The sequence below is a fragment of the Parasteatoda tepidariorum genome, chromosome 5 (genome assembly GCF_982258835.1).
Source record: "Parasteatoda tepidariorum strain Cologne lab strain chromosome 5, Ptep-v5.0, whole genome shotgun sequence".
Classification (NCBI taxonomy): domain Eukaryota; kingdom Metazoa; phylum Arthropoda; class Arachnida; order Araneae; family Theridiidae; genus Parasteatoda; species Parasteatoda tepidariorum.
The window spans coordinates 4,987,659-5,014,687 of NC_141759.1; the positions used below are offsets into that span (position 1 = coordinate 4,987,659).

General features: G+C 29.7%; 1 protein-coding gene across 4 annotated transcripts; it reads right to left on the reverse strand.

The window, feature by feature from the left end:
- Nucleotides 1–6,664: 6,664 nt before the first annotated feature.
- Nucleotides 6,665–25,360, reverse strand: LOC107446740 (uncharacterized). Of its 4 annotated transcripts, none has more exons than XM_016061470.4 (12): nt 25,230–25,360; nt 21,207–21,302; nt 20,000–20,351; nt 19,136–19,254; nt 18,213–18,251; nt 15,283–15,384; nt 13,372–13,567; nt 13,075–13,254; nt 11,474–11,686; nt 8,437–8,540; nt 8,097–8,186; nt 6,665–6,986 (listed from the first exon to the last, which is right to left on the reverse strand). In XM_016061470.4, exons 2-12 carry the CDS (start codon nt 21,282–21,284, stop codon nt 6,801–6,803), a joined length of 1,659 nt encoding a protein of 552 aa, XP_015916956.3. In that variant the 5' UTR covers nt 21,285–21,302; nt 25,230–25,360; the 3' UTR covers nt 6,665–6,800. The 4 variants fall into 4 exon arrangements, with proteins under 4 accessions (XP_015916956.3, XP_015916955.3, XP_015916958.3 ...); XM_016061469.4 differs by having other exon boundaries at nt 24,677–25,239; XM_016061472.5 differs by lacking the exon at nt 25,230–25,360 and adding an exon at nt 24,020–25,195.
- Between the last annotated feature and the right edge of the window lie 1,669 nt (nt 25,361–27,029).

The window sequence follows — 27,029 nt, forward strand, 5'->3', positions numbered from 1 at the left end:
TTCACGCTTTAAAATGCAGAATATTAGTGAAGCTGCTAGGGCTTTTAAACGTAATGAAACGTGTTCGAAGAGCTCAAGAAAGTGTTGAGGAATGCTATGGAAGACATAGATTGCAGAGATCAAGTGCAATATTAAGTATTGGAAGTAGTCAAGGGGAAGTGCCAAAATCAATGCAGCATGGAAATGCAGCATGGCGACCTCCACATGGTATTTCTCGGGTAATGCTAACAGCCATGCATTTTAATTTATTGTATGTAAGACATCCTTATTTTGTTCTAAAATGTTAAGTACTTTATCACAAATGTTAATTAATATAGAAATTGATTTCAATAATGCTGATCACCAAAAAATATTTCATTTGGCGATAAAACAAATTTTTGTGTTCTTGAAAATGAAAGACTTTTTGAGGGTTATTATCTCACAAGGAAAAGTTAGGGTTTAAAGTTTATGTTTTTAAATAATAAATTTTTTTTTCTAAAACTTTCAGAATTTCTAGCATTAACTAATTTATTATACACATTTAGTTGAATTTAGGTGAGTAACTGCAATATTTGATAATTTATTTCGCTAATATGTTTCTCATTTAGCTAACGTTTTGATTTTTTCACCATGTACAATCTAAATAGCTAATCTACTTTTTTAAAAGCCAATAAGAACATTGATAGAATTCTTCTACATAAGTACAATACTATGTCCTTGATGATAAAATACTATGTCTTTGATGATAATATACTATGTCTTTGTGCTAGAACATTGTGTTCATTGGCGAGCGAGCTCAGCGAGCCATGGTTCACGGCGTGAATCACATAGGATTGCGTAGCAATTCTCGGGGGTTGGCGAGCGTTAGCGAGCAGGGGGCGGAGCCTCCTAGTATTTATGAATTTCTTTACTCATCGTTCAGTTCGGTCAGCCATCATCGTTTAAACGATGCCACGAGATGGTAGTTAGTTGAAAGACTCGAGGAGGGGCATTCGTAGGATATCTGTTGTAGTCACCTCGAGAAATGGTTTGTCTGCACCGTGAAGACAGTTTTACAGAGAGAGGAACAGTGCTCCCCCGACCTGGTCAAGGTCGCAAAAGGGCAACAACGTCTGCTCAACACCGTTATTTGAGACTTTTAGCCAAAAGGGATAGGTCCGCGCCAGCAACACTATTGCCTCGTAACCTGTATTAACATCCGGTCACCCAGATACTTAACGCAGCAGCCTGTATGCCAGGCAACCTGTAGTCTGCAGACTGTGAACTACAAAAAGGAGCATCTAGCATGGTAGAACATAATGTCTTGGAGGGAGGATGTCAGGTTATCTTCAGTGATAAATCGCGATTCAATCAGGACAGCTTGTTCTCATCGGGAGAAAGCCCGGGAGTCGATAGAATTATGCCCGGGGGAGAAGAATTATGCATTTGAAATCTTCTTTTATAGCTTAACAAAAGAAGCAATTACAGCCGAAGGTTTAATATTAAAAAATTCAGGTTGATTAATTAAGAACTCTACTAGTGGAAAAATGTAATGATATACATTATTCTTCATATACGATATCTTTATATATGTTTGTAATATAATCTTTATACAGTGAGATAAAAAAATTAATAAACTAGGTGGACCGTATAATACCTAACGTTTGGGAATAAGTAACTTCGTAAGTATTAAAAAAACAGCTTTAGGTTGAGTTATCTAAGCCTGAAGTGTAAAATGTCGCATCTTAGGTTGACAAATTAATACTTCTAAAAATACGAAAATAAATACTTGAGGTTGATTTATAACAACCAGAAGTGTAAAATGGCACACCTTAGGTAGATAAATAAATATCTCAATAACTATATAAATCTATATCTGAGGTTGAAAAATAACAGCCTAAAGTAGAACTTCGAACACCTCACGTTCATAAAAATCAAGCTATCGAACGGTTGAAAACCACACTTTTCGTTTATTTATAACAAACAACCTGAAGAGTAATACGGCTAACCATACGGTGATAAATAAATACCTCTACAAGCATAAAAATCTGTACTTGAGGTTGAAAAATAATTACCCCAGGTCGAACATAATACACCTCACGTTAGTAAAATATTACCTTTCCAACTGTCAAAAAATATATCTGAGGTAGCTTTATAATAGCTTGAAGTGTAAAACGGCACACATTAGGTTGATAAATAAATACTTAAGTGTTAAAAATAAACTTCAGGTTAATAAGTAATAACCTAAGGTTGAAAATGAAACACCTTAAAGTAGTAAGTATCTAGCTCGTTACAGATGTAAAATTAAACACCTGAGGCTGATGCATATATACCTCTGGAGGTATTCATTTGCACTCTTTTCAACTTAAAGAAGTAAATAAATAACCTACCATATCTCCTTTGAAAAGTACCTCATTTCTACCTCGACTTTTTCGTAAGGGAGATCCTTGCACCTCATGCGAGACTCATCCGTGGAGCATATGAACTGAATTTCCTCTCTAAGTTTCTGCAAAGCGTAGAAAGTTGGCATCCCCATATCTCTAGAGACTTTTATTTTACAAACTCGCTCTTCCTTGCTGTTGTTAAAAATAAAAAAGTTTGGATTGCCATAAAATAACTAAGGTTTGCCACAGTTGCTTTTTTCCAACTCATACAACAAAAATTAAAAAAAAAATAATAATAATAATAAATTGGATTGATAGTCATTACAATACAAAATTAAAGAGGGTTGCAGCCTAACGCACCCTACCTCTTCTGATCTTACCTATCTTGAACTTTACTCACTGAAGAAATCCCAGCTTCTCAGAGACTGGTTGATTCCCCCCACCCACCATTGGTACAAGGGAAATAAGCCTGGAGCTTCTTTGACCCTTCCCTTTGAAAGGAGAGTCTGCACCACCATCTCCCGCCTAGCTACCGGCCATCTTAAAGGTTTACTATTTTCTGAGGGAACTAAAATCCACCCCCTCTGCCCTAAATGCCATCTACACCGGGCTTCCACCAATCACATCCTGAACTGTCTTCTCTGGAAAGACATTTACTCTACTCCTCTTTTGGTGTTTGATTTTCTTCAGGTCTACGGGTTCATAGATCTGTTCTGACTTCGTCAGGCCAGAAGAGGATAAGCAACAACAACAATACAAAATACTACAAAGTTATACGAAGTGAAATGCAAAGTGCCAAATAAAAATAATTGGATTTAAAAAAAAAAAAAAAAAAAACAAGACCGAGAAAAAAGGTCAAAAAAGATAAAACAATTAAAATAAAGTAGTAAAAACTTAATTTTAAGAAAGAGACCAATTTATCTGCATTATCTAATCAACATAAAAACTAGAAGCAGAAAAATCTACCATTCATCAATTCCCTTCATAAACTACATATCCCCATACCTGCCAACTTTCACTCTTTCCGAGAATGGATTTTTAGAACGGTTGTAAAACAATAAGAGAAAAGCAATCTGACTCAAAAATATATTAATATTTTGATTTCGTTGAAATTCGCTTGAGCAAAGATTATTATGCTTTCATATATTTATTGTAATTATTTATATGCAGTGGTGGTCAAACTCATTTATAATTATCATTATAATTCAAAAAGTTAATTGGAATAACCTGAGTATTGCTACCACTTTAAATATGAAAATAAAATCTTCCGGAAAATCCGGAAGAGTTGGCAAGTATGTATCCCCTGAACTGAATGTAACATTAGAGCAGTACAATAGAATGGTCGCGATAATTTTTGTCCTTAGAATGAAACCACGCGACAGGTGCGAATTCAAGAGAGAAATATTCTACCATCCCTTTCTCCTTGTCATTTTTCAATGAAAGAAAATCGATGTGAGAATTTTGAAGTAAAAATCTTAAAACATGGTGTTTTATTGTGGTGCATTTGGTTGTACAGAAAAATTTGCTAAAGGATCTCATACATTCCATTGGCAAGTTAATTTATACCTTTTTTATATTTACTATTTTCATTTATTACTTTTTGCTAGTGCATCTTTTCTTTAAAACACCATATGGATCCCAATTATTCCATTTTATTTATTCTCAACTCTAAATTTTGAAAACTATCTTCAAAGTAAAAATAAATAAAAAGGAATACAGCCTAACCATAGAGTAATGATAACACAGGTTTATTCATTATTAATACATAATTTTTTAAAAACTACATCTAAAATGTAGTGGACAAAGTTAGCTAAGTAACAATTGGTGACATTGTTGCTTAGCTTTTTTGTTTATTTGTGTTGTATTTTTTTACTCTCTCAAATGCTTCTCAAAGAATAAATTCAATACTTTTAAATTTCAGAAGCTTTTACTGAATTAATTTGATAAAATAAATTTGCTCACAGAAAAAGAGGGGTTATGAAAAATTATTTCATAACTTTTTGATAAATGGGGCAATGTTATTTAATTATAAGTTCTTTGATTAATTCATCAGATCATTATAAATGAAATCGTCTGATCTTTTTTGATTGCAATAATACAATAGAGCTGTGGCGGCTCAGGGGATAGAGGAACCGCATTCCAACGAGGTAAGCCGGGTTTGAATCTCACACAAGCTGGTCGCTAAGAACCTTGCACGGACCACAGTCCTGACATAAAATGTCATCAGTGATAGACGGATCATGGGTAAGAGTCCCTTTGTCTTCAGCAGGGGTGATTGTGAGCACAAGTCAAAATTCCGGAAAATTTCTTGAGTTAAAAAAAAAAGTTTAAATTGAAAAAAAATTCAAACAAGTTTTTTTTCCCTTTTCTCAATATTTCTTAGTTTACTTAAAATATTTTTAAAATTTTACACATACCTATACCATTTACACATGCATACGATGACCTGGAGAAGTAATTAAAATTTACAAATATGTCTTTCTTTCTTGAGTACAAGAAACGAATGAAATAAAAATAAAAACATGACCACCGAATAAAAACATGACCACCGAAGCCGACGTCTTCAGGGGGTACCGGCCTCGGTAGCCATTAAAAACAAAACCATTTCTAATTGAGGGAGAAGCAAATGCTTAAAATATCTCCCTCAGTACTCCGATGGTTTTGTATAGAGGTCCAGGAAAAACAAGATACATTCAAAATAATTACAAATTAAGAAAAGAAAATCTTGATATCAAAATCATCAGAAAATTAAAAACTCACTAAGTCACAGGTCAAGTATCAACTTCAAAAGCAAGTAGAGGAAAAGAAAACACTAAAAACTGAAAAACCAACGCCCCCTATTATAATGCGCAGTAAAAGTTTAAAATGAAATGGAAAAGGTCAGGAGAAAGAAATACGTAGACAAATTAATAGAATGCTTAACTGGGGCTGCTCAGTTAAGACAAGAATTGCGCCCTGTTAAAAGAAAAAATTATATAAAAAAACTTAGAAACCATCAACCATTTTTTTAATTAAAAAATTAACATTACAAAAATTAAAAGGAAATTCATTTCTACTCAAATTATTTAAAAAAATTATCCACAGCTTCCCGAAAACTTTCAACATTATTGCAAATTTTTTTGATCCTTACTAATTGTGAAAAAACAAGATTTTTGAATATTTTACAACACAAATTAGTTTTAAAGTTGCAGAAAAAAATAACATTAAAATTAAAAGCTTTTCTTTTATCAAACACACCAATTTTAATAAAACTGTTAACAATATCAAACAAGTTTTTTTTCCTTTTTCTCAATATTTCTTAGTTTACTTAAAATATTTTTAAAATTTTACACATACCTATACCATTTACACATACATACGATGACCTGGAGAAGTAATTAAAATTTACAAATATGTCTTTCTTTCTTGAGTTTATGAATATAGCAATTATTTACTGATAAAAAATGAATATTAATCGTGAATATAAGCTTATAAAGTATATCTCTGGCTCTCCCCTACAAACAAATAAAATAAACTGCGTTTTTAAGTTCCACCTTTGAAAATTTGATTTCCGGAAACTTCTGTGATCAAAGGTTCAGACGTTTCAAAAAATCATTGATCTGCGGAAACTTCCGGATCACTGTTAGTGAAAAATCCGGATTTTTTTCGGAGCACAATCAGCCCTGCTTCAGGGTAACCGTTGGAAGTTGTAGGAAACACAGGTTAGTTGCATCAAAAAGTCCACCACGAAAGTCAATTTCTTTCAGTTTTTAATCCAAGAATAGCCTTGTCTCCTGGATTGGGTTCAAAATTACAAAGCTACTGAGTTGAACATTCATTTTATGTAGTCTTAAGCCCTAGTAGTTAAGTAGTCGTAAACCCTAAATTGGATCGGCTGTTAAACAACAGTAATAAAATAAAATATGTGGAAAAAAACTGAGAATACACAGTGATAGCTTGTTAATCTTATAATCGTCTGTGTAAAGTTGAAATCAAATCAAAAAGCATTTTTTTAAAGGTAATAAATGTATTTTTCATAACAAGTTTATAATTAATTTTTTGATTCCTAAACATGCTTAAAATCGTTTATAGTAAATTCCAAATACCAGAAAAGATATTTAACACTTTATGCGATAGAGTAGTATTATAAAATATATGTCAGATCAAAATTTAAACTCGTTTATGTACTTCAATAATGATAAATTTAAAAGAAAAATATAAATATACAGTGATAATATAAATAAGTTTAATTCTTTAATTGCAAACACACTTATGAAATGCTCAGATTTATAAAAAAAGTATCTGTAACAATCCCTTTTAAGGCATGAAATTACTTCATTAAATAAAAAATAAAACAAATTTATTCAACAATATTTTAATTACAATGACTAGTATTTTGATTTTTTTTCCTTCTTAAATAATGTACAGGATTGAGGGAGGTAAAAAACATTCCATAATTATTTCATTGAAATAAAGACGTTACGTCGTTGCATTAGTGGATAGGTCAGCCTCCCCAGCAACAGAAGAGAGAACAGTTGTTTCAAATTGCCCTTGCTGTGCCAAATGTTGCAGCGTCGCAAGCTGCGAGGAGTCGGTGACAAGAACTATTTGTTGCATGTTGGAGAGAGTCCCATCATCTTGCAGTTGAACAGCATACACAGGATGCTATAAACCAAACAAACAGCATTTTATTAACAGTTAGTGTAGATTAATACAAGGTTAATTTTTTTAAGTAAGAAACGTTTTGTAAAGGAGTAAAATAAACTTTATTTATGAACGTAAATTGTATCACAAACTAAAATATGAACATTTATTAACTTTTCAACAGTCACCATTAATATTGAAACAGTAGACAGTCACCATTAATATGAAAGTCGGAGCACCAGCCGTCTGATTGTTAAACCAATCAGTAACAATTTCTTTCAAGCTGTCACAATTTTTCAAATGTTTTCCACCAAGAAATAATTGTAAGTTTTGGAAACAGATGAAAGCCTGAGAGTGCTAAGTCAGGTATTTACGGTGGATGATCTAGTACTAGAAAAATTCGTTATCCATGAAAATTTCAGATTTTTTCTGCTTTCCCTGCCTGGGAGGCACCAGGCTAACCGTGGGAGGTCCTAATCGTTTTTCTCTCCATGTAAAGCAAATGCGGTTTAGTTCCATTCGGTTTAGTTCAAAAAGTGCGGTTTAGTTCAAAAAGTTCTCCACAAAGGCAAATTTCTCTCAAAACTTGATCTAAGAGTTACCTTGCTTACTGGATTGCTTTCAAAATTACAAAGCTACGAAGTTGAATACAAGGTTGCCGCACACTCGATATGGTGTCGTCTGTTGAACGACGACCATAAAATAAAATTCGCATTGTGTAAAAAGAATTAGCTATTTTCTGAAAAATAAATAATAATAATTGAATACTGGTGCCGTTGTGTTTTCTTTTTCGCAAAAGAAGCTGCGTTTTAATAATCCTCTTACCCTCTAGCTAACTGTAGGAGGTTTTTTTCTCCATAAAACATAAATGCAGGTTTGTTCCATTGAAAAATCTTCCACAGAGGCAATTTCTCCTAATGCTTGATCCAGAAGTTACTTAGTCTTCTGGGTTGGACGCAAAATTACAAGGCTACAAAGTCATTAACTTAAAATTGAGTCGACTGTTTAATGACGGTCATAAAATAAAATATATCAAGCAGTCCTAGTCACATTTATTTGAAAGATATAGCTAGTTAGCAGAAGAAAAATGAGCTTGAAGTATTCAGCACCGTATGAAGAAACGGGACTTACTTCTTGTAAAAGTTGAGCAGAAGTTTCACCCTGAAGAGCTACGATAGTAGGAAATGTTGTTTTGACTGATGAACTGGAATCTTTGGTATCCTAAAGAATAATTTAAAACAAAATTATAAACTTTATTTTGTAAGCATATATGAATAAGCATTACATTTTATTCAATAACAACTCTAAGTGTGTCAATGTAATTAATTACACAATGAAAAAAAATAATTTCTTTCATTTTTACTACCTTTTTTTGTGCATAAAATATTATTCTGTTTACAAAAGAAAACCAAACAAAAAGTTTGAATGCAAAATCAAACGATAATATGAATATGTACAAATTGAGACTCACTAATTGTACGTTGGCACACTTATTATCTTTTTCATTCTCTTTTGGTATGGTGTTGACAGCTTTTTTCTTAAGTTCCAAGCTTTCTTCAGTTTTCTCCACAGCTTCTAAAAATGTAATAAGTAAAACAAATTTTATGAAACCATAATACATTTGAATTACATGAGAATTCAGCATAGGAAAATAAATATAAAAATTTAAGGTAGATCAATTTCTTACTTAAAACTATTATTATAAGTTTTTTTAAGATTCTTGTTCCAAATGTAGGATTAAATTTTATGGTCATAAGCTAAGAGTAAAGAAAAATTTTGATTTCACGTTTTCAATAAATATAGAACAAACATTTGGTTTCAAACACTGCATAATTTATAATCTATTAAAAGAAAATACAAACAAAAAAAAATTTTTTTTTTCCCTTCGAATCTTCTCACGTTTACTTAAACTAAGCCTTAAAAAAACGACTAAAAAAAATCCACTATTTATAGTAGTTTAGCGATGTTTTAACGAACCCAAATTACAATATAAAAGAATTACACATTTTAAAATAAGAAAAAAGCTTTCCTAAATCAAAAAAAAAAAAATAACATTTATAAGAATAAAATGATTTACAAGTTTAGACAAGAAAAATAAGTTTAACAAATACAAAATTCAAATACAGTGAAACCTCAATTGCGTGGACACCATTGGGCCCAAAAAAATTGCTTGTTTACGAGAGTTGTTTGTTTACAGGAAGGGTACGCTAATAACAAAGCTTAACACTGTAAATTGTCTTTAGAATATTTTCAATGGTGTAGAAATAATTAAATGATCTAGAATACGTGGATATTCATTTAAAGTTTAAAAAATATTTTTTTTCTATACAAAAAGAACATATGAAAAAGTTTGATACAAGTGCAAAATTCTAGATGTAGCCACAGATAAATGAATATAATTTTATTAACACATATATTCAAATTAGTCATATGATACCAAATAGGGGCTTTTAGTCTGTTTCAGTTATTAGGCTTACACCCCCTAACACCTACCCATTACTTGATAGGAAACGTGGTTAATAAATCCTTGAAAGTAAACCTCTTGCAATTCAGAGAAAACAAAAGAAATCAATGCTTATCTGTAAGGTACAAGAACCTATGGAAGTTGATATATTCACAATTAATCATGTATCAAGTGTCTGAATAAATGTTTCATTTACATGAACACCTCAAAGATTATACTTCTGTTCTTTTTTTTTTACCCTAGCTGTGTTAAATAGTCCTCAAATTTGTAAGAAAATGAGTGATTTTCAGTGAGGAAGAAGAATTGAGAACATTTAAGACATCATTTCATGTTGTAGAGTCTCATAACCTGTATCACCCAGATGAAAAGATCAAAAGATGCCCATGTCTCAATAAGCTGTATGATGTTCTCACATTTCTTTGCATAGTTAAGGCAAGGTGACAGGAGAAAGATTTATTCCGTTGTGAAATAACCTAACAATATTTTTAGTTATGTTTAGTTTTTAGTTAAAAAATTCACATACTTAGAAAATTTTGAAAAGTTGCAAACTTTTTTTCCCTTGCAATATAAAGCAGAAACAGTACTTTTTTTCCCTTATAATTCTGAAAAATAGAGTACGGTTTAGGAAATAATGTTTCAGGGCAAAGATGACTGTCTGCGTCCAGTTACGGGAGTGTCTGCTTTGCGGAGAATGTACATAATGGTTTATTCATAGAAGATTCTCGGGGAATTATGTCCGTCTTGAGAGGCGTCCGTTTTGCAGGAGAGGTTTTGCTCTTTTTTTTTCTCCAAAATTTCATCACTTCTAACTAATGAATTTCATCTAACTAGTTTTAACCAATCTTAGAAGATGATGTAATTTCCGAGATATAAAAGATAAGAGAGAAGGAGGTGGAAAGTTAAATGAATGAAACGGGGTATATATAATTTTACATGTGCCCAGCTGTAGTTGAAGGTCAAAATGTAAAACCATTCTTTCTAACAGTAAAGACCACATGTGCCATGAGTCATCCATTTCACAGAAGAGAGTTATAAGGGATTGAGAAAGGTCAGGTAGTTGTAAAATTACATTGATAAAAATAGCAGGATCATCTTTCTTTTGCCTCACTTTAAAACTGGATAAGGAAATTAAAAATAGGGATTGGACTTGAGTAACAATACCGTTATTGCGCAAAAAGTTATAAATAATTTTAAGTAATATATAATAAAAAAAGTAGCTAACATAAATATTAAAACCTAAGGCAGGATATTACAAGATCAACTACAGGGTGCATAGCCAAATGCTTCAACAAAAAATAAGCACCTTTTAAGTACTTTTTAAGCACTATATACATTAACAAAATGAAAAATAGATTTAAAAGACTTTACATGATCATGATAAAATAACTAGTTTCTGAAAAAAATCTATTTTCTTGATTATATTAGTCACCATAAAGAGATAGAGAGATTTTTTGGTTTGATTTCAGAAAGAGGAAAATTTGAGAATATCTTGCAAAATGCAGAAGAGTTGCACATGAGAGTGCAAGAATCTCACCGAACACAACTCAGTAGACGCACTTGCGGACTCTTTCATACGCTATGGGCCGACGGTATGCCAGAATGGATTGTGGTTGAATGAATTGTGAAAATGTTGAATAGAACAATGTGAAAACCAAGCTTTTGCAAAATACGCAGTGAAAATTGCCTAGTAAAAAAGAAAAAAATCTCATTTTTGAAAAGGGAAAATTAAACACTTTTTAAAAACACCCATTAAAAAAGACATCTCTAAGGGCTTTTAAAACTTGAAAATAAGCACCTTTAAGCACTTTTTAAAAATGCTACGCACCATGAACTAAATTTTAAAAAAATAATAAATAAAAGTTCAAGCAATGAAAATTCCATTACGTAAAAATTTATCAAAGGAATACTAACTAAATTTTTTATGCAAAGATAAAGAACAATACCAGAGATAATTTTTTCTTCATTCAGTTCAAGAATACAATAAAGTACAAAGTTACCAAAGGGGTGAAAATAAAACGTTTTATGCGGAAAAAAAGAACAATACCAGAGATCATTTCCTCTTCTTCATTCTGTTCCAGAATACCATGAGCAGTTCTCTTGTGCATGGCCAAGGTGGAGGTTTGCCGATAGTTCTTTCCACATAGATTGCACGCATAAGGCTTGAAGTGCGTATGCACGACATGGTGCTTATAAAGACTAGAATATTCAGTGAAACGCTTGTTACAACCAGACACTGCACAGAGGTAAGGTTTTTCACCTATTCAAAACACATGAAAAATAGTTCAATATAAATAAATTTTTAAAAAAAATGATTTTGAAACAAGAAAAAAAATTTTTGCTCTAAATTTAAGATGTAATGTAGGAAAATTGAAAAGATTTATGTGAAAAACTAAAAATAAATGTGCATTTGGAAAGGGAAAGAAATATCGTAACTCCCTGTGTGTTGAAAGAATGGAAGAAATATTGTGGTGTTATAACTGGGATCCCCTGGTCCTGACATTAATCGTTTAGCTCTTTCAGTTAAACAAGCATTTTCATAAGGCATTGACCACAAAATAAGAGAAAGAAGGTTTTCCAAAAAAAAAGAAAGAAAAACAAGGTTTTCCAAAAAAACTTATAACTTTTAACTACAAATTTTTAAAGAAAAAAATTTTTTAATAAAGATTTATTCAGGAAACCTTATGTTTTAGTGAAATTCTTTTGAAAAAATATAAAAACTATGCGTGTTTTCCATTAAAATAAAAAATCATCCGGAAGGATTTTATCACTAGCTTTAAATACAAAGCAATAAATAAAACCCAATGAATCCAAATAAATAATATGCATAGAACTTTAAATGGCACTTAATTCATATATCTTTTCAAATGAAAATTGTTGAGAGACTTTACATTTAGGTTAAAGTATAGTACAATGCATGTAATGCACAGTGCGGAGGGAAAAAAAACATGAAATACCCTGAATCACTTTTGATCTAATGATCAGGTTTTCATGTACTAGGAATGAATATTAATAATTAGAGAGGACGTTAGTACAAATGTATTTAGAGTTACCAAATCAGATACAAAAACTATATTCTCTGGAGGAAAAAAATTATTATTTTTGGATGGAATTGGATTTTTGGTCCTAAATATAGGAAATAGGATCCTAACAGTTTGGTCAAAAAAGGAGCCTCAAACTCCTTACATGTTGGTTTTACTTGTGTACTTTCTTTGTTATTTTTTTGAGCAAATAAAAAACTTATGACATATAATTATAAAATTTGCTTATTTAAAAATGATTCCATACAAAAATAAAATTGTTTTTTAATTTCATTTAATAATCTATGAAAAATTGTTGAATTAAAGTTATACAAATATTTACATAATTTGAACGAAATCAGAGAAATAGTTCCTTGAAATCGAATTGACTTTTATACTTAAAGTTTAAATTATGACTTCTTTTAAAATTTGATTTTTCAGAAACTATTAGACAGATTGGATATAAAAATTATTAATAAGTAAAAAAAAAAAAACATCCCAACTCTTGGAACCCCTCTAACACTTCCTTAGAACCCTATAAATCCAAAGGACACCTTTTGCTCTAGCGAACCACAAATTCCAAGACACAAAAGGGAGAAGGAAAAAAAATGTTTGTTTATATCAATACCTGTATGTATTCTGATATGATTTTTGTAGTTTGTAGCACTGGCAAAAGCTCTACCACAACCTTCCTCCTTACAGATGTATGGACGTTCTCCCGTATGCGTCCTGATGTGTACTTTACGTATATTAGAGGTAGTAAATGCTCTATCACAACCAGAGAATGAACATTTAAAAGGTCTCTCTCCTATTCAAAACAACAACAGAAAAATCATCTATTATTTTTATTTTTTTTGTTACAGTATACAACTTTTCTGTTTTGAGATAAGAAACCATTTGTTTAAAATGAGGCTAAAATACATACCAGTGTGCGTTCGAACATGTTTCTGCAGATCCCCTGATGTCTTAAAGGCTTTATGGCACGCCTCGTCCGGACACTTGTAGGGTGTCTCCCCTGTATGGACACGCGTGTGACTCTTAAGACCATAACCTGTCGCGAAAGATTTTGTGCAGGATTTGCACTTGAAGGGTCTATCTCCAGTGTGAGACCTTTCATGGACCTACACACAGAATAAAACAGTTATTCGTAAGATACTAAAATAAATAATAATATAAATAATTAAGAATAATAAAATGATAATTATTAAGAATTTTTCAAGACATGCCAAAGCAGTTTCAGGAAAAAAAGAAAGAAAAAACTTGAACTGACTGTGGCAACATAACTTCAGAAACGATTTTCAAAATAAATTAAACTGTAATCAGAACTACAAATAAAATATTAATGACATAAAAAAGGTTTTTATAAGCATTTTGAGTTCAAATTATAAAATTCTTCTGTTAGTTTCAAAATGCCATTATTTATTAAACTGATAATTGGAATAATTTTATAATAAAATCTTATACTAATCAATTTAAAATTACTTTAAAAATTAGAATTTTGTTTAATAATTTGTAAATGGCTCCTTAATCTACTACTTTTAAAAGTTCTGCATGTATCAAATTGTTGATTAAATTGTTAATTGGATTGAAATTATTTTAATAATTTGAATAAACATATCTATTCAAATTTTCGAAACAATTTATCTGCATCATACAATAATTGATATTTTAATTTTTGATTTCTGTGTAAGCACTATACATTTTCTTAAATTAAAATATTAAATTTAAATTATTACCTACTAAAATATTATTTTCAATTTTATTATTTTTTTTTGATAGTTTCATTCAGTGAGATTTTCAGCTTTTTTGTTAGAATTAATTTTAAAATAAACCAAAGTACTGCAGAAAGATATGATCAAAAAAAAAAAAAACACTATTTTCTCAAATGTTTTTTTAACAAGGGGATTTTTATTAAAAAAATATAATTTTTTTCATTTTTGGATGAGATTTAATAATTAAAAGTGTTTATTTTGCAAACGTACCAATAAAAGAATTCAGCACTTAGTTTACCAAATATAATCACTTAGCGCTTAGAACAATAATGTTTATTAAAAGATCACCATATTCGCCCTCTCAAATCTTAACACATGAATGGCCCTTTGTTTGTCAACTGGCTGTGCAAGTGGCCTTTAACCCAAAAACATTATGCTCTCCTAAATTACATGTATATAAATACATATATAGGGGTTTTTTTTAATACAAGATAAAGTAAAAAATAGTGATGAATAGTTTATAATTAAAAAGAGCTTCTTTTACTCATTACAAAAATCATCTATCAATGAAATACCAGTGGTCCAGGTTTTGATACCAGTTTTTTCCTCCTACTTTCAGCCCTGCTTCAAAACCAAGGACGAGAAAGCTTTCGGATCGACTGCTTCATATTTTCGTTTTATGTATTCAATTTATGAAGGTTTAGAACCTGCATTGTAGAGCTAAGAGCCAGTATTAGTTGTTTATGCAATCCCCCCCCCCCCCAATCAACCCCCACTCACCTACACATTTTAATTACTAAAAATGCGTAATTATAGATGCAAAGTCTATAGATTTTAATATTTCAATTTGAAAATGAATGCTTGTGATACTAATTTTGAAATACATAAATTTAAACAACTTTACTTTTCATCTTTTAATCACTGTGTCAACCTGAAATCTATCTTATATTATAGTAATGCAGGTTTTAATGGTTATCAAAAGACTAGAAAATCTTAATTATTAAATCTACATAAAAACTGCTAAAAAAACATTTCATTCACATTAGAACTTAACAGGCATTAAACTGATTGAACCTATACTGTCTGGAAACAAAATAATGCTTATATAATGTAACATAACTTACTTTTAGGTGATGTAATGTAGTATAAAGCCTTTTGCAATTAGGAAACTCACACTGGAAAGCTTTCTCTGCAACTTTAGTAGTAGTGCTTTTGTTAAAACTTTCCTGTAAAGAATTCACTCATTCAATTATGAGACTAAAATGTGCAAAGGTCAGAACAAATAAAAGTAAAATAATTATTAGAATGATAATTTAACAATTGGCTTTCATAATTCGCTTCATGAAACATATTTGTATATCTAATTGACTACAATTATCACAATTGATTATATTCAACTACAACATTAATTTATGATATTTAACTTTGTATATAATTCTTCATAATGAAATTCCAATTTTTTTTTTTTTTTTAAATGTAGAATTTCATAATATAACAGTTAAAAGTGGCTGTACTGCCTTATAGTAATAACGTTTTTAAAAAAATTACACTTTAGAAATTGCCGAATGAGACTTGATATTTAAGCAAATTGCAACGTTTTATAATTTATGTTTGTTCAGATCAAAATAAAATTCAATAGAAGTGGCTGCCTGTATTCCAGAAGTTATAAAGATCTTCATTAAAAAAGCTTGACTCCCTTTTTCTCTTCTTTTTGATTAACATAAAATTATCCATTATTTAATAAAAATGATAAAATTTAACAATTTCTTTAACATTATTCACAGATCATTTATATTTATGTTGCTGAACAGTGAATGCAATTCAATTAAATAACATAATGCTACTAAATTCTTCTTATCAGATAAACAAGGAAAGTAAGTGCCTGCTATATTAAAACAGTGACTGCCTCTATTAATACTGCAGCAATGTAAATCAGCAGCTTTTTAAAATCAAATCTATAATAATAGAACCATACAATAGCAAAACATACTAAAACCACACTTTTATTTATAAAACCACTATCCAAATTTTCAAATTTCAATCCAATTTTTGAAGGGCTTAAAAAAAAACTTTTATTTTCCTAATTTCTTAATAGCATATGTATAACATATTTCCTTCAACCTCCCCTGAGGAAAAAAACAAGTAAGGATTACATTTCTTAGGGATATTTAAGGGAGAGGGTTGAAAATAATAAAACATAGAATGTAATGAAATTTTGAAGAAAAGAAAAGAACTGTTCGTGAATTAAAGTTATGAAGTGCCCATCATCAGTCAATGTTTTTGATCGTAACTCATTTAATAAGGTGAATCTGTTTTCAATAGATGTCAGAAAAACCTTTAATGTTTTAAAAAGAACTTTACAGCAAAGAAAAAATGTATTGAAAGTTGCAAAAACTTTTAAACTATGTTGAATCTTTAAAGTTTTCAAATCAAATGAAGATGAATGGCTATCAACATGGATAGGAAAAAATACAGTAGATTTTACAAAATTAGATAAATTTCATGATAATTATAGCATAATACACTAAATATTTCACAAACAAGGAATTTTAGGGATTTTGATAGTCATTAGAATACAAAAACTGCAATATTTTCCAGTTATGATTGACATTATATGAACTTGAAATTGAATGTTTACTCATAATTTTGAATAGTGACAGTTATTCAATTCATCAAAGATATTTAAAAGATTATTTATTTAATTTAAAAAGGGAGTTCTGAATAAAAATAAACTGAACATTTTAGAACAAATAAAAGTTTTGAATTGATTTCTATAAATGGGGATTGCTACATAACGTAGTAGCATTCAAGCAATAAAAAGATGCAAATATTCTATTTTGATAGGGAGTTCTTAGGAAAATTTCTCAAATTCATTGAATTTTTTAAAATGTACAAAATCCAGGAGAAATTTTATTAAACTGGAATACCAGGAAAAATTGGCCAAATCCAGGAGTCTACTGGAAAATCCTGTAAAGTTGGCAGTTAGAATGCGAATATTTTAAAATTCTTCTGTAAACTAAACTTTTAAAAAAGAAGGTAGCTCATGTTTCGTTAAAATGTAAAATGTAGATTCAGTAAAATTAATCTATAATTGAAATAATTAGTTTAGCTTTTAGTGTATTTGTCAAGATTAATATTTAAATTTTTAAGTAAAGATATTTCGGTTTACAAAATCGGCCACTCTATCAAATCAATTGTTTTTTCAAAACTGACATGATTTTGATAGGTGCCGGTCACTGTAGCAGAATTTTAGTATATTTAATAAGGAAGTCTTATTAACTAGCTTTAATTCAGTAACTGGAAAAGTTTATGAAATACCAGTTTGAGAACAGGGTGCCTAACCTAATTATTCAACAAAAAATAAGCACCTTTTAAACACTTTTCAAGCACTCAAAAAATATTTTTAAGCACTTTAAAAAAATATCCTAATTAAGCAGGGTTTGTAAGTTTTTGACAATTGACGGTTTTATCTTATTTTTACCATCATGTCAAAAAAAAAAAAAGACTTTTGGCATTGCTTTTGACAATTGTCAAAAATCATGAAATTTTGAAATACGTATAACGAATGGCGTTTTCGTACACTACAGACTAACAATACGCCGAAATAGATTGGGGTTGAATTAATTGTGAAAACATTGAATAGAACAATGTGAACTTGTCTTTGTGTATAATTCGAAGCAAAAATCAACATAGTAAAGGAAAAATCTCATTTTGAAAAAGGGAAAATTAAGCACTTTTTAAAAATACCCAATGAAAAAAGCACCTTTAAGGGCTTTTAAAAAACAATAATAATCACTTTTTCAAAAAGCTATTCACTCTGGATAAAGTTCTACTAGTTTTACAGTTTATTTTCTCTTTTTCCCTTTTACCGTGCAGGAGAAGAAAAAAATTTTCCAAATCTGCATTTATAGAAAACCTACAGCCCAAACAATTACAGAACATTTAATTCAAATCAAAAAATGAGAAAAATAATATATTTATAAATTAATAATTATACAGGAGTGCTAACCAACATTGATCTTGCAATAATACCAAATAAGAAAAATAGAATTACCACTTTCAAGTCCATTTCCTTAACATCCGCATCAACAAGCTACATAAATAAATAAAAAAAAAACAATTAAAATTACAAAAAATAAATTAACAAGAACAAAGATCATTCAAATTAATATTTAATCCTGAAGGGTCAAGAATTATTTCAAATTTCCCACCAGGTATAATTAAAAAGATTAATTATGATAATTATAAAAGTTAATTACATCAATTAATTACAATTGAATTAATATCAAATATGACTACAATAAGAGCAAAAAAATAAAAAAATAATTTTGATCATCATATGTGCGACATTATGAAGTGGCAGCATCAATTCGTTAAGGGTTAAAATATTTCAGAAGAGAAATCTAAAGCAATAAAAATAATTCCATGTGCAGGGGTCTGTCTAGGTTTTTCTGAGAGGAACCTATTTTGTGAAATTTAAGAATTATATTAAAAAATCAACACAAAAATATGGTAAAATTATGGATTTATCGTTTCTTACGAGATGCAAAAATAAAATTTTAAGAAAAAGTATTTTGTGAAACTATCGTTTTTTCCAAAGTTGAATTTGCGAAGATACCGCTAAAAGTAGTAAATTTGACCTTGACAAACTTCTGATGTGTATCCAGAGTATCTTCCTAGCGACAAATGTAAAAATGTATCCGTTGCTCAATGGATTTTTTTTTTCTCTTTGGAGGTATATATTAATTTCCTTAAATAAATAATTTTTAAATATATAAAATCAGTGGTTAGAAAAACTAATGCAGTTGTGCTTGCTTTGCTGACTTAGTATGAGGATGTGATGTAAAGGGAAAAAATTTCCAAAGTAAAAAAACAAAACAAGTTTATTTTTTTTAAGAAAGGAAGGAATACATTTCCAGTCTTTGCTTGAATAGGAAAGTAGGTGCAAAATTATTCATGTATTTCTGTGGAAAATACCTGAGATGTTGAAATATGTTCCAAATCCAAAGTTGAAGCTTCTCCATTGAATAATTCGGCTCCAGTTTGAGATAGATAGGCGACCGTTCCATCTTCCAACTGAACAGGCTGAAGTCCCTCTGAAAATAATTATACATTTAAGGTACAAAAATTAATATCCATCAATTAAACTATTTTTTTCCAGCGTGCTGCTCGATTTAAATATATTTTAAACACAAGAAATTTGAGACCTCCCCAGATTATTTAATGTAATGAACTTCACTTTCTAAACTAATGAAATTTTCAAAGAAGCAATAAACGAAATGAAACTTCTATTTGGTTGGGTCATTTTTAAGATCAATTAAAAGAAGAAAAAAATAAAGAATGTAATATTGATTTTTTGTTGTTTCCAAGGAGATTTCTGAGTACACAAAGCAGTTTTGAAGCTGAATATTGAACGATAATATAAAACTTTCTTAGGAAACATGATTTCCAAATTAAATTAGAAATTAAACCAAAAGCAAAATTACTATGCAACAGAATTATTAAATAAAATATATATATTAAAAAATACTTTTAATAAATATATTCAGTTTCATATGACTCCAGCAATTAGTTATTTCAAAACATTATTACTTTTCAAATTCTTAATCTGTATACATAACTTACAAAATATTCTGTTTATAAATATACTATCAAATTAATAATTTCTTTCAATCAGAACTTAATTGCTTTAAATAAAATGTTTTGAAAATTTCAAATATAATTAAAAAATGTTTTAAAAATTAATTTGTGTACAATATTTAACAAACACAGATATTTTAACTTAGTTATTACAATAAATGAGGTCAACAAACTGCTAAAAAAAACATGCAACTTCATTACCTCGTGGAGCAGCATGAATGAAGGCTGTGCTACCATCCTCAAGTTGCACAGCTTGGCCATCAATGAATCTGGCAGTGGCATCGCCACTGTCTGCTTCATCGACGGGCTCAAAGCTCTGCACAAAAGCAGTAGTCCCATCCTCCAACTGGATGGAGGAAGTTCCATCCAAAGATTGTCGCAAGATATCATTAGGTTCCAGAATCATTCCCGCAGCATCAGTCAAGGAAACCTGACAAATGTTCAGTGGGGAGGCATCCGAAATAGAAACCGTAATGGAAGAGCTAGGAAGGTCAGGTTCCGTTTTACAAACAGCTGGATAAGTAAGGGCCTCAGTACAATCCTCATCTGGTTTCTAAAAGGCAGAAAATGTATAAGGCAATTAAGATGTTTTATATAAGCAAATAAAAAATGGGAAAAATAACTCAATTTTTCATTGCAAAGTAATAATAATAAAACATGTGAGCTGGTAAAAAAAAAAAAAAAAAACATAATTTTTGCTATTTTAATTATGATTATTAGTATTCCAGAATATGCCGTGAAACCTCTCTGAAGTGACAACTTCCACAGTAAATTGGTCGTGAATAGAAGTTAATCACTCTTAGGAATAGAGGCTAAGTTTTTCTAAAATAATTTTTTTTTCTAATTTAACTCTATAGATAATCATTGATAGCATCATCTTTACTGCAACATGAGATTGCAGATGCCTTTCAGATATCATCAAAACGAGCTCTCCAAACAAGAGTCCCACACAAAAATTTCGAGTACATTTTAATCTATTTAATTTGTTTTGTTACTGTTTTTGTGTTTTGATATTTTTCGTGTTTCTTTATTTAATCTTTTCGCATTTATTGCCGAGGATTTCCCGGTCGCTGGGAGAGGTTTTGATGGTCTCTCCAAAAGGTTTTCTTCAACACGGAATCTATGGAAAAAATTCTGTCCCTCTCAAAAGTGGTCGTAAATAAGCACAGACATTACAAAGCCCACTGTTTATAGCTGTTAAATGTTGTTTAAGCCTACCTTTGAACTAAAAACATACACAGGAAATGAAAATTGAAGAAATGTATGAAATGAAATTTAGAAATGAATCATGTGAGATTACAACAATTGCTCCATTTAATAAATTAGACTTAAACAACATTTAACAGCTATAAACACTAGTTTTCTATGAAACCACTTAACTATTCTAAAAAATTAGAAAGGTTCATACTCTTAGAAGTAATCCAATCACCTCCTGCGCTTTCTGACTCTCAAGTTCATCTTCCTTTGACTCTTTCAGTCCTGACATGGTTCATATCAATCAATCCTTTAATAATGAAAAGGAAAAAATTTAAAGATAAAATTACATATAAATTTTCATCTTTATATAATCCTTTTAAAGTAAACTTCTATTAAAAGTCATTGTGTTTATCTTCTTTCCAATTGTTAAATTTTAGTACTCACGCATCTAAAAATGATATACATCTTGGAATCAGCTTAGGAATTAAACAACATTTTGTTTAACTTAGATTGCAATTATAAGCTATTACAACATTTATTTTAATATTTGTTTTAGTCTGAAAAAGTTTCTTCTACTTGGGATGGAAGAAACTTTATATAAAATTAAAATGACTTACAAAAAATAGTTTTGTGATGGTTAACGCTCCGGATTTGCGCAGAGTTTTGAAAATCCCCATATTTTTAATATGTCATTATTACGATATACGAATTGTAGTTATCACTTTTGACGCTCTTCGGGTGTGCCGATTTTATCATGAATCCAATAACTTTTCGGTAATTACTGCTATCCATTTTCATGTAGTTTCTGAAATCGTGATTTTTAAGTTATGAAATGTTTAATTTCTGCAAACTTCATGGAAAATCTAAGTGACTTTGATCCTTTTTTCGGCAGTTATTGCTACGCGTTTCCGAGTGGTTTTTAAAATTTCAGTATTTTAGCACAATTTTATTACAAATCGTGAGTAAAGAATTGCTCATTTTGATTATTTTTTGACGTAGTTTATTTGTACTGATTTTATCGCAAATCACATTATTTTTCAATCGTTATTTTGGCAATTATTGCTGCACATTTCTACAAGATTTTGAAAGCCCTGATATATTTTATACGCTATTACGACTTTAATTTCAAATCCCGTATTTAAATACATAAATTTTTGACACTGTTTATTTACACCAATTTCATTGCAAGGGATCAAAGGGATTTTGAGAAATTTTTGGTTAGTTAGAACTACGCGTTTTTTCCCCGTGATAAAAAAAAAAAATTCTTAAGTTTTTAATACTATAACTTAACAGCACGCGCGTTTTGAATCGCACATTAAAATAATTTCTTTTCATGTGCTTTATTTGTACCGATTTTAACATAAATATAAGAGGCTTTTCGAACTTGTTTTTTTTCTTTTTCCCGTTATTCCTACATTTTTACTTGTGATTTAGAATATCCTGATATTTCAGCTCAATATTACAACTCGTGAAATTCGATTCTGTTTTAAATTTTTTATGTAACTTATAAAATAATTATGGATCTTGGCAAAATAGATACCTTCCCGAAGAGAATAAAAAAAAAAAAACCGAGATGTGTACATTTATATTAAACGCGGTCCGTTTTGCAAAAAAATAATTAAAAAAACCATGCAAATTTCCTTCGTCTCATGAACATGTGCAAGAACATGAACACGCACCCAACCTATTGTTTTTGTTCTCACATGATTCAAAAATCTGTTCTTCTGTTTTCTTTTTCGTTTTTCTTCCCTTAAGTAATCAGTTTTGCAGTTTCTAATTTTAAACATTTAAAATTATTTAATTTTATGAAAAGACATTTCAAAGTTAACTGACAAAAAGAATTTAGTGCCCAGAACAATGATGTCTATATAACAATTACTACCTAAAATTGCTGTCAATATGTCTGTCTACTGTTTGTCTAAGATAGGTACTCTTCCAGACATTCGTCTGGAGCTGTGGCCGTGACTATGGTAACGAGGTATGATTATTTCAAGTAGGGGTGTGGGTCCCTCTTTAAGACTGGTTTCGGCGAGAGAAAAGGAGACCTCTTCATCAAAGTTACCCTCCCTAAAATGCCCTCTTGTTTTCATAGCACCAGACTGCTGCAGACTTCGTGGCGGGAAAAGTACCTACATTAGACAAACAGTATATACTTCGTCATGCAGCCCTTCATTGGTCAATCTGCTGCGCCTGTGGCCTTTCACTCAAAAAGGTTGTGCACCCCTAATTTAAAGAACCTGATATTTTCATTAGATGTGGAGAGAGTAGATATCGACAATGTCAACCTTCATCTATTAAAAAGTACCCCATCATAGAATCGAGTTAATAAGTCTTATATACTAGTGAATTGGAATTGTATTTTGTAGTGGTACATACATTACATTAGAACTAAAAAAAAAAAAATAATAATAATAAGTTCAAAATATTTTTAATAGTTCATAAATTTACGTCTTAGTTTTATTTCAAAATGAAATTTTTCATTGGCAGCATGTAAAATAAGTTTCTACACCTTTGGTTCTATGTTTATTACAAGTCATTTTAAAATGTTAAGTCAAGTTATGTTAAATACAAGTCATTTTAAAATTTATTTTTAAATGAGTAGTTTGTATAGTTATAGGTTAATTAATGAGGAAAGACTTGATAAGCCAAGAATAATTTGGAAAATTGATTTTTTTTTTTAATGTCAGATTTTAACTAATTTATTATTCACTAGATGTCTAACAAAAGGGTCTATGTCTTTACAAGAGTGTTAAGCTTGAACTATCCATTAGTAACTATGATTTTACTTCTTCAGTGATTAATTTGTAATAATTAATTACTAATTATTTCAGTTAAAAATATTAAATGTTTGGTAATATTTTTAAAACAATACTAAGCATTACTATAACTGATGTATTTAACAAAATTTTGAATAAATTAAAATCTAATCTTTCTTTAAAAAAAAATAATTTAAGTAAACCTTTTTTTTTAAATTATATTTGTAAACTTTGCTTAAAATAGATGGGAAAACTACCAGTACATTACCTGTACCAAAATAATAGCCAAGTTTTGACAACTTTTAAGCAATAATGGCACTAAAGAAACAAGATATAAACATCACAAAAGAAGACTAACTGAAAAACATTTGGTTCCAAAGCCATACCAGGGCAAACCATTTTTGTTGTTTATTTGTTTTACAAAACTCTTAAACACCTTAGCAATTATGGTTGGCGTGAAAGGCTTCTAATAGAAAAATATTCCCCAGCTAAAAATTAAATTTGAGTTCATTTTAAGAAAATGATATAAACTTACTATAGCCTTCTATATTAAACACCCAAGAGATATTGGACTTAGTTTAGGTCAAGTTGTCAATGTTTAAATCAATATACAGCCTTTAACACTTACTGATTAAATATAACTATCTTTAATACAGATTTTTTTTCTTTTGAATTTTTTTGAGCAGAAACTTTTTGTATCAGGAACACAAGAAACAGGAAGGAACTGGACACAAAATTAAAGACTAAAAAGGACACAAATACCATTGCTTATAAAGTTAAAGAATAAATTGAATTTTGAAAAATATAATTTTAAATTTATTAAGAAAGTTGAGAGTTTATCACATTTACTTTTTAAAATAATAACTTATTTTCATGATAATGAATAATTATGGTCGATAAATATAAATAAACAGCAAGTGTTTACCATATATTCACCAAATAGCAAAGAGTTATTTATAACTCTTATTGTTAAGTTTTCTCCTTTTTAAGAAATCACGATGCATGATTTAGCCACAATCAAAACTTTTATTCCATGTTTTTAATAATATAGCATAAAATACTAATAATTTAAACAAGCGCATTTTAAAGGGGGGAATATAAGAGTACGCCGAACGAAATTTAATTTGAATTTATCTGGTTTCAATTATTTTCGAAAGCTGATGAACTCAGACATATGTGTCTTAAGTGCTAATAAGTTTTCCAGATGTGTTTACAGTTTAATCCAAATGAATATTATTTTGCATTCAGAGTAATTTGTTAACAAGATGGCGACTTAATAATCATTAGATGATACTGCAGCTCATCAATCAAGAGCAGATAATTGAAGGATATCATATTACATTTCTCGACAACAAATATAGACATATTATAATTAATTTTTTGTATCAAGTGAAGGCCTTGACTTTCAGCCAACCACAGTCCAGCCGGACACACAGAAGAATGTTGGGAAATTATTACAAAGAACGCTGGGAACTTACCAAATGGACCACCATGCTTTGCAAAAAAAACAAAAACTCAATGTTGTGATGCCAAAAGCAATTTAGAATAATGTAAAGATAACTTACAAAAAAAAAAAATTTGAGTGCTTTCTGAGTAAAAATACTTCTACTTTTATTAAGTGCAGAAACTCGGAAATGCGAAGGAGAATACCGTTTGAAATCTCCATTGCTCGGAACAATTAAAAAATTTTTCAATACTTAATCCAAATAGAATTTTGATTTGAATAGAATAGAAGTTAATTCAAATTGAAAGAGTTGCAAAAGTATCTATGTACAGTGCGCCAAAAAAAAAAAAAAAAAGGGACCACCTTGAATAATTTTCATGGAATTAAACATGAATAACTTTATCGGATCTTCATGTCCTAGGACTCCATCTTAATCAAGATTGAGAATCTTAATTAAGAATGGTTCGAGGGGTAGACTTCAAATATAATAATTAATTAGGGCTGATAATATTTTAAGTTAAGGAATCAAACACAGAAACGTACTTTCTCTGAATAAACACAGCTTTTTTTTCAGTGGATTCTGATTTCTGATTCCCAAAACATAAGGGGTAGCCGCAATCTGATTAATATGGTTCCCATAGTTTGATCAGGAGAGCGATCCAAAGTTTAGACCTCATAATGTTAACTTTAGTTTTTGCTTATTTTTCCATATCTCTAAGAACTTTTTAAGCGAGTTGAAAAATTTTTACTCACAATTATAAAGTTAGTTTAGCCAAAGATTATACAGTGCAAAAAATTAATTTCCATTAAACAATAGAGAAAAAAAATTCGAATTATAAGGTATGCAATTTTTACTCCATTTAAAAATTTCTCTGCAACTATTTCGATTTCGCTCACATTTTGTACTTTGCTATGCAAAAAAATTTAAAATAATGTAAGAAAATTTATACCTTGCAATTATATTTTTTTTATTATCATTAAATAAAATAATAAATATTTACAAAAAAAAATTTTTTTTTATTTGCATGGAATCGTTTATGGATAAACGAATTTTATAATTGTGTGCAAAAATTTTTCAATTTGCTTAACAATTTCTGCGGATATGCTGAAATACGCAAAAAATAAAATTAACATTAAAGGGTCCAAACTTCGCATCGCTCTCCTAATGAAACTATAGGGATCATATTTCCCAGATTACCTCTACTCCCTATACTTTGGGAGTCAAAAATCCAAATCCGTAATAAACAAAAAAAAAAAAAAAAAAAAAAAAAAAAAGAGGCAAATTTATGAAGAAAAAATACGTTTTTGTGTACGACTTTTCAACTTTAAAGATCGGCAGCACTAATTAATTAGAATATTTGAGATCCACCCCTGGAACATAGATAAGTTACTACCTAGATAAATTATTTAGAGTGATCCGTTTTTGTTTTTCGTTTTATGCATTGTACTCTTTTTAATTCCATATTCATAATACAGTACAATTTCAAGGAAAAATCATAAAATCTTTTTTCAAACGTCAAAAACTATATTAAATTCTGATTAATTGAAAATTATTTCAGTCTTGCACCGTATATTGGATATGCTCTAAGCTAGAGGCGGGGAACCTGCTTCATTGAGGACGCATGTAACCTTGAGTTTCTTGTACGGCTTCTAGCTCTCATATTGATTAATATTTAATTATATGGATTGCAACAATTTAGAATTCAATGGAATTGAATAACTTGCTGCCCTCCATTGAGCATTGGATTAGAATGTTGTAGTGTTGCAGTTTTATCAGTCTTTCATATTCTATAATTATTATTCTTGCGCACTTCTGAGTTTGAAAATGTCCAAT